This window comes from Leptosomus discolor, chromosome 16, assembly GCF_034619465.1.
Source record: "Leptosomus discolor isolate bLepDis1 chromosome 16, bLepDis1.hap2, whole genome shotgun sequence".
Lineage (NCBI taxonomy): Eukaryota > Metazoa > Chordata > Aves > Leptosomiformes > Leptosomidae > Leptosomus > Leptosomus discolor.
Window position 1 is genome coordinate 13,718,148 of NC_141406.1, and position 10,395 is coordinate 13,728,542.

At 51.0% G+C, this 10,395-nt stretch overlaps 1 protein-coding gene across 1 annotated transcript; it reads left to right on the forward strand.

Moving 5' to 3' along the window:
* The first annotated feature begins 501 nt into the window (after positions 1–501).
* P2RX4 (purinergic receptor P2X 4) lies at positions 502–6,900 on the forward strand. The gene is made up of 12 exons (XM_086474112.1): positions 502–632; positions 1,347–1,494; positions 2,506–2,577; positions 2,670–2,742; positions 3,213–3,309; positions 3,486–3,566; positions 3,673–3,814; positions 4,154–4,290; positions 5,673–5,766; positions 5,853–5,918; positions 6,009–6,104; positions 6,804–6,900. The coding sequence occupies exons 1-12, from the start codon at positions 502–504 to the stop codon at positions 6,834–6,836; spliced, it is 1,170 nt and encodes a 389-aa protein (XP_086330238.1). The 3' UTR covers positions 6,837–6,900.
* Positions 6,901–10,395: the final 3,495 nt, after the last annotated feature.

The window sequence follows — 10,395 nt, forward strand, 5'->3', positions numbered from 1 at the left end:
CAGCACAGGGCTGACAGCAGCAGGCTTCCAGGTCATGGCTGGTATGGAGGTGAAAAACACCCCATAAACTTGCTAACAATGAGTAGCACGGGAAACAAAAATCCCCCAGATTTAGCAACTAGAGTGAGAGCATCACCACCCGCACTTCCCAACCCCGTATCCAGAGCTACAGCAGCAAGAGGCCTCAGGGCAGAGCCCCGGGTTATCCCGGGCAGCCCCAAAGGGGTCAGGGCAGCGGTGAACCGCTTTTCCCTGCCGAAAACCGCCGGGGGAAGAAGCTGCGGCGCCTCCGGACAGCCTCTCCCCGGTCCTGGGCCGCGGGCAGGGCCGGCGGCTGGCAGGCAGCCCGCCCGCTGCTGGCCTGCGGGGGGAGCCGGCAATCGAGAGCCCGAGCCGGGGCGAGCCCCGGGGCTGCGGCAGCGCTCTCCGGGCTGTTCGGGGCGCTGTGGCTCCGCGGGGCTGCGGCAGTGCGAGGATTGCCGCCCGCCTTTCCAGGCCGCCATGGTGTCGTGCGGGGCTTTCCGCAGCTTTCTCTTCGAGTACGACACCCCCCGCATCGTGTTGATCCGAAGCCGCAAAGTTGGGCTCATCAACCGCGGGGTTCAGCTCGCCATCCTCGCCTACGTGATCGGGTGAGCGGGCGGGTGGGCGCCGGTCTGCTCCCCCCCTCCGCCTTCTCCCCCCGGGAGAAGCCCGCAGCCCGGCTGTAGGCGGGGGGGTGGGTGTCGGTGGATCTCGGGGCGGCTGCCGTGAGGGAGGAAGAGCAGCTCCTCGCTGGGAGCCCGCCGGGGAGTGGGGCTGAGGGGCGGGAAACGGCCGCCTCCCTCAGGGCGAGGCGGGAAGGCGGCGGCGGCCGGGACCCCCTTTTCTGTCGGGGGCCGGGCTGGGGTGGCGGGAAGCGCCTGCCGCGGGGCTGAGGGGAGGCCGGAGCTCGCCGGCGGCAGCCGTCGGGAGTGCCAGCACCGAGGGGTGACGAGCGGGTGGTGGGACAGCTTCTCAGGGAGGCCTTCCCTGGGGGTGTAGGGCTGCTCAGAGGCAGCTGCAGGCGGGACAGGACCCCTCAGGAGCGGAGACCGGCCCGGAGGGTGATCGGCATTCACCCGGCGGGGCTGTGTTGTGTAAAAGCAGTAATTACACCCTGCTAAACCACACTGAAAAAGATAAAAAAGTAGAGGAGAGATTGCTAGGCCTGTGACCCTTTTGTAGGAAAACACGATGAAACTGTCCGGACTCCCCCTTTCAGGTGGCATAAAAAAGAGGAGAAATTCCCCATGCCTGTGCTGGTTTATGGTGTTTTATCTGGGTTTTTTTTTATGTTGTTGTTTCTTGCAATCCTTCTCTTGCAGCTGGGTCTTTTTGTGGGAGAAGGGCTACCAGGAAACAGACTCTGTGGTCAGTTCTGTAACCACAAAGGTGAAAGGAGTAACACTGACCAACACATCCGCCTTGGGAGCCAGGATCTGGGACGTGGCTGACTATGTCATCCCTCCTCAGGTATCAATCACTCTCACCTGTTCTAACAAACAGCTGCTGCTTTTGCAGTCTGGAGCAGCTTCAGCTCCAGTGTGGCCTTGATACGAGACAATGCAGGAGCTTTGCTTTGTGGTGGATCACACTGAACACCTGCATCACCAGCCCTAGGGAGGCTTGTTTCAAGCAAAGTGTGTCTCTGCGTGTGCTTGTATAGGAGGGAGAATTTTGCAGGCTTCGGGGAGAAGTTGCAACAATAACCACGTCCTCTTTCTTACTGCTTCCTAAAGCAAACAGCTCAAAGGTAACTTGTTGGCAGAAACCCTGGGAATAGCCTGCAAGTCGCTTGATCTGGAACTGAACAGAAGGTATTGCTGTAGTTACTGATTGACTGTGTCTGTGGGAATCTGTGCTGCGTGGGCAATGTGTGGCAGCCTTTGGGGTTGGCAGGCACGGCCAAGCTGCTAGTGGTGGGTCACTCTGCGTGCGGTGTGGTGCAGACAATAGTGACAGATTTAGCCAGATTTTGGCTGAGTGATCATATTTGCATATCAGTGGAGCAGAAGCAAACAACACATCCCGAATCATACAGATCTGAAAATAATGGAAGTGGTGCTCTGTGGAGAAATAAACCAGGACTGGTCAAATTTCTAATAGATATATTTAAAAAAAAAAAAAAAAAAGAGTGGGAGTTATGCTCAGACTTGCAGCTGGAGCTTTATTTCTGCTCCTGCCTTGTGACTTCCCCACGGAGCTGTGTGATCTCTGTTTTTATAACACGAATGAGGAAGTTGTTTGGGCCAGGGGGCAGGACAGAAAGGGTTGCTAGTCCCACAGTCTTTCCTCTGCCTGAAGGCAGCAGCATCAGGTGATACACATGGAAATCTGTTCCGTTAGCACTACACCAGCACTGTCCGAAGCAAATCCCTTCTGTGGGGCCACCTGGGCTCTGTCAACAAAGAGATTTGGGGCAGTGCCTTGGATATTCTTTGCAGACTGTCACTCTTAAATTTCCTTCTTGTTTTGCATGTTCAGGAGGAGAACGCTGTGTTTGTCATGACCAATGTGATACTCACACTGAACCAGAGCCAAGGCCGCTGCGCAGAGGTAGGTACAGGATCTGCTTTAACCCTGCCTTGTGTGGGTGGGAGTGTGGGGGAGAGTTCCTACAGTTTAGTGTAATTATTGTTTCTCTCCAGCTTCCAGATGAGGAAACAGAGTGCAAGGTAAAGAAGGACTGTGTTCCAGGTTATGTCAGCACCCACAGCAATGGTAAGAAGCCTGCTGCAAGGGCTCCTTCCAGTCTGTGCTGGGCCTTCCCTCCTGTGAAGGCAGCAGCATTTCACTTCAGTCTCCTTGTTCTCATTCTCTCACACCTAAGAGAACTGAAAGGGAAGCTCAAATTTTTCTTCTGGGGGAGAGCAAATGGGCTTAGGCTGTGTTGGGTGGATGTTGGATAGATGTGTGCTTTGGTGAGTTAGCAAACAGTGTGAGGGCTTTTTCAGGACCTTGAGTCCATGAAGCAGTATTTTACGTAGATGAGGATTTGACTCAGAAAAAGGACCTGATACTTCTTTCTCTGTAATTGCACTCAAATTGCAATTGGAGATAATGGGGGTCTTGGTACTGGCACTTCACCTCTGAGCAGGTTGCCTTCACCTTATGGAGTGAAGAAATATCACAGGGCAAATACTGCCTCTGTATTTTTGTTTGGTAGTACCTCCATTCACATGTCTTTCCAGGCATCCAGACCGGGGAGTGTGTTCCATACAACCACAGCATTAAGACCTGTGAAGTCTTTGCGTGGTGCCCTGTGGAGGATGACTATCATATACCCAAGTGAGTGCTCTGTCTTCCTACTCTGTGGTGGCCCTCCTGAGAGGGGGCTAGCGGTATGCAGCGGTTGTTTCTTCCTATGAGGTATTATTGGGAAAAGCTGAAGAGGTGAGGACCCTCCAGAGTCTAGTTCATGAAAATGTAAGTGAGCCTTACTTACTTCTCCTATTGTTTTGTAGGCCAGCGTTCCTGCAAGAGGCTGAGAACTTCACCATGCTGGTGAAGAACAACATTTGGTACCCCAAGTTCAACTTCAGCAAGTAAATAGTGTGTGGGGCATTGCACTGTCTGGTTTCTTGGACAGTAAAGGGGAGCTGGAGGAGTGGAAGAAGATGCAACAGATCTTCTCTCTCTGTTCCCCTTTAGGCGAAACATCCTCCCCTCTATCAACTCTACCTACCTCAAGAACTGCATCTATGACTCCCAGACAGATCCCTTCTGCCCTATCTTTCGTTTAGGGAAAATAGTTGAAGCTGCAGGGCAGAACTTTCAGGAAATGGCTGTGGAGGTATTTGGCAGACCCTTCTCTTGGGCCTTAGCTGTGCAGAAGAGGAGCAGTAGGTGGTTGTGTCCCTCTGCCTTGTGGCACGAGCCACAGGACACAGAGTAGCTGCAGAATGGAGAGCTGCTCTGGCCAGAGGGACTGGAGTCAGTTCTACTGAATAAATGTTTGGTCTTGGCTTGTTTGGGTGGGGTTATGTGCAAGGTCCTTCTTTAGCAGGGGAAAGAGTGTTTGACTGGGACTGGGCCAAGGGCCAGTAAATGAGGGTCCTGGTCAGCAGAAAGGCTAGTGCTGGGCTGCACTGGGACTTGGACTGCTCACCTTTTCCTCTTCTCAACTTGGCAGGGTGGAGTCATGGCGCTGCAGATCAACTGGGACTGCAACCTTGACAGAGCTGCTTCCCACTGTGTGCCAAAGTACTCCTTCCGACGCCTCGACAACAAGGACTCTGCCCACACCGTCTCACCTGGGTACAACTTCAGGTAACGTGGCTATGGGGGGCACCTGGTGTCCCTGCAGCTCAGTCTGCCACCAGTACAGTGTTATGGTTCAGCATACAGTGCTGCTGTAAAACTTGGAGAGTTTCTCTGGTGCTGTAAACCATAGAGCAGGTCGGATCCTCACTGTGTGCAGATCACAGCAGAGGGGGAAGTCAGTGAAGCTCCAAGGATTGCATCAGAGTGTCTGAGTCGTATTTGCATCAGCATTTGGGTGACCGTTGGGACCAGCCTCCTGTGGCATGGCAATGTGAGAACTGACTGTTTGCATGCTGATAAGGCAGTATTTGAGGGGGCTGGGAGACCAAAGCACTGTCCTTCGCTGTGCAGGAGGGAAAACTAACCTCTAGAAAGTGGCTCTGTCAGTTAAAGACCGTACCTGCACCAGGGATATCCTTGTGGCATACAACACCCCATGTACATTCTGGCCAGTACAGATAGATCCAGTGCCTACAGTAAAACTACCAGTGCAGAACCGGGTAGCTGGTTGCATCCAGTCTCAGAGCTATAATAATACAATTATATTATTAGCACCTTGCCCAAGATCCTTGCAGCAGTCCTGCTCGTGAGGAAACACAGCTCAGGGCTATGCTTGTTTCTAGAATCACAAACTCTCACTCAGCCCAGGGGATCTCTTTTGGTGGATCTCGAATGAATTCACTGAGAAGCCGCTGTCATGCAGACGGCACAAGCGTGTGTTTGGGAGGTGCCAGGCCTGCAGGTATTGAGGTGTCGGGCGAGACCAGCTGGAGGGTATCGCAGCCTGGCTCGCGTGGGTTCTGAAATGCTCTTGCCGATTCCAGACCGTGGCGTAGCCCCTTACCAATCCTCCCTCTTCTCTTCCACCCTTTTCTCTGCTTCCTCCTGGCTTAGTCAACCACGTGGCGGAGTAAGTCTGATCTCACTTATTTGTTCTCATCCCTTTTCCCTGCCATTTGCCTGCGAGTCACATTGTGCGGGACAAGGAACAGCCTTTGCGTGCCGGGCTGAGCTGTGCTGCCTCCCTCGCTGCCTGCTCCCGGCCCTGCCCTCTCGTGGCTGCCTGCACTCCTGCAGCCTCCTGCTTGCCTCTCTCTGAGGGGGCTGATTCTTATGTGTCGCCGAATTTCTTCTTGTCCGTCCTTGCGCTGCCCTGCTAAAGCTAACTTTCTCCCCTTCCTATGCTTTGCGAGTTTCGTGATTTGGCTCGTGCTTACTGCTGTCTCAAATTTGCTTGTTCTGGGCTTTTCTCCTACATGTGCATGAAATCGCCCTCCATCATTTGGGGCTTGTCTCTGGCAGGGCGGGGGACACACCTGGATGTTGCATGATCACATAAGCAACCTCAAAATTTCCAGCTAAGCTCTGACCTATCTTTTTTCCTCCAGGTTTGCAAAATACTACAAGGATAGTGATGGCACTGAATCACGGACACTTGTCAAAGCTTATGGCATCCGCTTTGATATCATAGTGTTTGGAAAGGTAGGGTGACTAAATTCCTGGAGGTCTTGTGGTGAGGGCTTTCAGAGGTGTTGAAAAACATACTCACCCTTGTAACTGTCTTCTAGGCAGGAAAATTTGATGTAATTCCTACCATGATTAACATCGGCTCTGGCTTAGCGCTGTTTGGTGTGGTAAGTGGCACTGCCTGCACTTTGACTCAATTCTGGATTAGTGCCTTGGTTCTGAGAGTCATCGTCTTAAACTCTTTCCGTCTCCACTAGGCAACAGTGCTATGTGACATTGTTGTTCTGTATTGCATGAAGAAGAAATACTACTATCGGGAGAAGAAATACAAATATGTGGAGGATTATGAACTGGTAAGAACCAATGAAGGCAAAGTTACTTCCTCCTCTGACTCTGGAGAGATTCTGAAACAGGATGTAGAAAGTCCACATCAAACAGATTCTGAACTACAGCTCTGAGTAAACTTTGTCTTCGTCAGAGAAGCTAATTTTTACCTCAAAGCTGTTGCAGGGAGGAGCACTCGAAACAAATATTGTCATGTTTCCTAGGCAACCACTCTTGGAGAGGGAAATGTATGTTCAAGAACTTGTCATGCTCCCACTGCACCTCTTTTTTGGGTTGCAGTCTTTTGCAGTTGCCTTCTGAGAGCTGCAGACAACAGCTCTGTCCCCATCAAATCCTTACTTCTTAGCTTTTGGGGGTTCCTGCTGCTGTGAACAAACCCATTCAATGGGCTGGTATTTTATGAGACCGGTACGCCGACAGCCACAGCTTCGTCTCCCTCCAGAATCCAAATGATCCATTTGGCCAGTAGAAGGTTTTAGTGGGGTAGTGGAGTTGCTTGACTGGTGCTGGGGGTAGAGCTCGGCCCTGCAGCCCTGGGCTTGGTGGAAAGTGTTGCTGCAGAGGGTGGATTTCTGAATCAAAACACCTTGTGGCACTGGAAAAGTCTGACTAGTAGAGCATAGCTTGTTTGTGCAGAGGGTTTTATGTGAGAGAAAGGGGGAGAAAAGAGTTTTGTGGCAGAGACCTATAATCTCTGATCCTTGCAGGGAGTCGGTGAGGCATACGGAACAGACTCCTGACCCTCTGCTGCTACAGCACCAACTACTGCTGTAAACTGCTGCTGTGAACACTGTTCTGACCCTGCCATGAGACCCACCGGGGAACAAACCTGAGAAAGGGACCTTCTTCACTACTCTTCACTACTTTTGCTGGCTGGAGCCAGCCCCCAGAGAGAAGAACTGGGTCTGCTCCTTGTCTGCTGGCTTTCCAGGTTAATTGCACTAAGCACAGAAGGGACAGTTGTGCTTCTGTGCCAGGCCTCTGCACTGGCTAAGCCTGAGACAGGGACTGCCCTGACACTGTCATTTTGACAGTCCTTCCCCTGAGCTCACCTGTAGCACAGAGCATGGGGTAACAGGCAGATTCTTTCTTACAGTGAATATGGCCCCTGCCAGGTGTTGCCTCACCTTGGGAGCACAGCTCCTTGCTCTCCTCAGATCGCTTTTCGTTGCCCTGAAGGATTGTGATGCTTAGCTGAGCCTGTGTCTACTATTTAATCGTGTCTCCAAGCTCCAGTGGCCACAGACCAAGACAAAGCAGTGCCTGGTTCCATTGTACTATGGTAAATGGCTTACTGGTTACAGTTTTGTTTTGTTTTGTTTTTTCTGGTTACAGTTTTGGGGGTTTTTCCCTGTTTTGTCTAATTTTTTGTGATACTACTTTAAAATTTATTTTCTTTTTAATAAAATATTACCCTCTCTCAGCCCTCTTAAAGTCCTGCAAGCTGGGTTTTGCTTATTTTTCCCCCAGGGCCTGTGAAGGTTAGGATCAGTGAAGTGTCTTCATTTCACACAGATACCAGCTGTTACCAGAGAGCTATCAAGGCCAGTGCTGCGCTCTGCTTTGCCTCTTGATTCCCTCAGCAAGAGTGCTGCTCCGGCTGCAGCTTCTGCTGCAGCTCGGTTCTCCCGGCACCTTCTCTGTGTCTGTTGCATTAAAGCCCTCTCCAAGGGAAAAGACTTGAAAGGTAAGAGGCTGGGGGGGGGGGGGGGGGGTGTTAGCCTAGCGTGGCCTTAGCCCAACACTAGTACCAACTCGAGGAAGAACAGATCTTGATCCCTGGCATACCTCCCACCGCCCCACCCAGACCCTGTGTCTGGGCTGCTGCATTTAATGGGTTTAAACGATTTGATATACGTGAACGTGTTGTCTTTTATCTTCACATGACCTTGAGCACCTCTAGCCATCCCACCGGTAGGCAAGGTCCAGCTCTTCCCTTTCTCTGCCCCTCTTCTAGTGTTACAGAGCCCTGGGACCTGTTCCTACCTCCAGCATCCTGGCTGGAGCTTCGCTGCCTTTTCCCAGCAGCGCCATGGGTTTGCTGCAGCATTATCGTTTTGGTTTATTCTCAAGTTTGCCTGCTGCTGCTGAGCACTAAGCTGAGTGTCCCAACTCCAACAGCGCCTTTAGAGTCAGTGCTCCAGTCTGTGCCTGTGAGTGGCTCGGTTTGGGCTATGCCGTGGCTAGAGTCACTGTGCCCTCATCCTAGCCCAGGATCCCCAGTAACGTTAGAGCACCAGACCTCACTAGCGTAGGATGGTGCTTTTGGACTCCTCTTCCAACAAGCAAACTCTCATAGCGTGACAAAGACCAGTCAAACAGGATAATGGTTCCACTTAATCAACTAACTCTGGGTTTGGTTGCATGTTGTTTATTTGAACTTGTACAGAGAAGCTTGAACAGCTGTGTGGAAAAAAAACACTTGGTTGGTTTTTTTTCTTTCTTCTTAGGTAATATAATTTAAAAGTGGTAAATACACAGTATTTAAACTTGATACACCTGATAAAGTTAAATGCATAATAAAGGGGTAGGAATGAAACACAAGCCTTGGTCATTAAACAAACAGTATAAAAATCAGCAATAGTTCCGGACCTTAGAAAAGAAACAGATCAGTTGCCTGATAGGTAAGAGGGGACCACCGAGAAAAACTACTCAGACAAGAGGCCTGGTTTCCCCTTAGCACTTTCCTGTGTGCTTTCAGAGCCAAAAAGGCTTAGTACCCAGCATTTAGCCTACAGTCAGCACTGGGCTTGCTTGAAAAGGAAGGGAATTAGGGAAATCAAGCTACAGCCCAGTTCCAAGGCACACGCAAAATGTTTACTTCACGATAAGGAAAAAACGTAGCTTTACTACGAAGGGACAGCAGCTAGGGAACTGAGCAGGTTTCTATGTACAGTACAGCTTCTCTAACAGCTCATGCATTGAGACAGATCTTCCTCGCACAGCCACGCTTTATGCTTTCAACAGAACTAATCGACAAGAAAAATCTACATCAAGTTTCTTTCAGAAATGTGCATTTGGCTGCCGCCCTACCGGAGCCGGTACTAAGAGACAATCCTTTTGGAGAGCGCCTTAGGGAGGTGCTGAGCTTTAGGCTCCTTACGATCCGAGGCCATGCTAGCCGTAAGACACTGCCCTGCGGTAACACGTGAGGCCCAGTGACTATGTGGCTGAGCATGGGGCAACTGGTCCAGCTCAGTCTGTTCAGCAGCTGCGTTGCACCTGCCAAGCCTGTTTGGTAAAGGTAAACTGTCTCGCCAGGCACCTGACAAATCACAAACCCGAGATACGCGGCACAGAGCATCTCTACGACTCACCTTTGACAAAACCACGCCACATACATTACTATGCACCAGCTACAAATAATCAGATCCCCTATTATTATTATTTATTTTTGGCAGAACAAGTCCATTTACAGGGTTAGAGAACCAAGCTGCCCACTCACATGCGTTTCCGCAGTGAAAAGTCCTGTTTAGGAAAGGGGGAGCAGGCAGCTGTAGTAGCGCTGGCACCCAAGTTACCTGTTTGGTTTTTCCATAGCTGAAGCTGCAGGGCTTTGGCATAGCCTTGGACTAAAATGGGAGGAAAACAGTGCATGTCTTATGGCTCCAAACTCCATAGTACTGCTCCCAAACCATGAACTGTTGTCACTGGCTTTGGAGAGAGGCCAGCAGCACAATGTTTCGGTAATAAATCGCAATTTAGGGGGAGCATTGCTTCAAGGGATCAGAAGATAGAAGGGACAGTTTGCGTAGGCGCCTGCACACTTGCTAACGCTGTCCTGGCTTTAACAAAGACCTGTCCTAACCCGGAATTACAGGGCCAGGTCTGACAGCAGCAGGGCCAAGGACCTCGGCGTGATGCTGCTTGTGCTGCCCAAGACCAAGGAAGACAAGGGGACAGTCACTTTCTAAAGGCAGGACACCCATGAGAGATCAAAATACTTGGGTCTCTCCTAGTGCCTTCTTCCTCAGGGCAAAGAATTACACCTGAACAGTCCCTTACACACTTGGGACATTCGAATTCTCCCCCTCTTTCAGGCACACCATCATTTTCAATGCCTCATTCAAGGTCACACAACCACATCGGACTGAGAAGAGGTCAGACCTTCCCCCTAGTCCCACGCTCCATCCACAAAACAACTGTACTTACTGTGACCCCTTTCCTCAAGCAAACCCTGACTCTTCTCCAGCTCACCCACACTCTGCCATTCTCCAGTTTTGTCTGAGCACAGAGAACATGGGAAAGTAAGTCTGGACGTCAGAATCCCTCCCACCACACGGTAGATTATTGGTTTTT

Excerpts from the sequence above, each read along its gene's own strand:
- P2RX4 (XM_086474112.1), top strand. The coding sequence starts at position 502 with ATGGTGTCGTGCGGGGCTTTCCGCAGCTTTCTCTTCGAGTACGACACC. Across the intron at positions 1,495-2,505 it reads ACTATGTCATCCCTCCTCAG|GAGGAGAACGCTGTGTTTGT; the intron begins GTATCAATCACT and ends TTGCATGTTCAG. Across the intron at positions 3,815-4,153 it reads TTCAGGAAATGGCTGTGGAG|GGTGGAGTCATGGCGCTGCA; the intron begins GTATTTGGCAGA and ends TCAACTTGGCAG.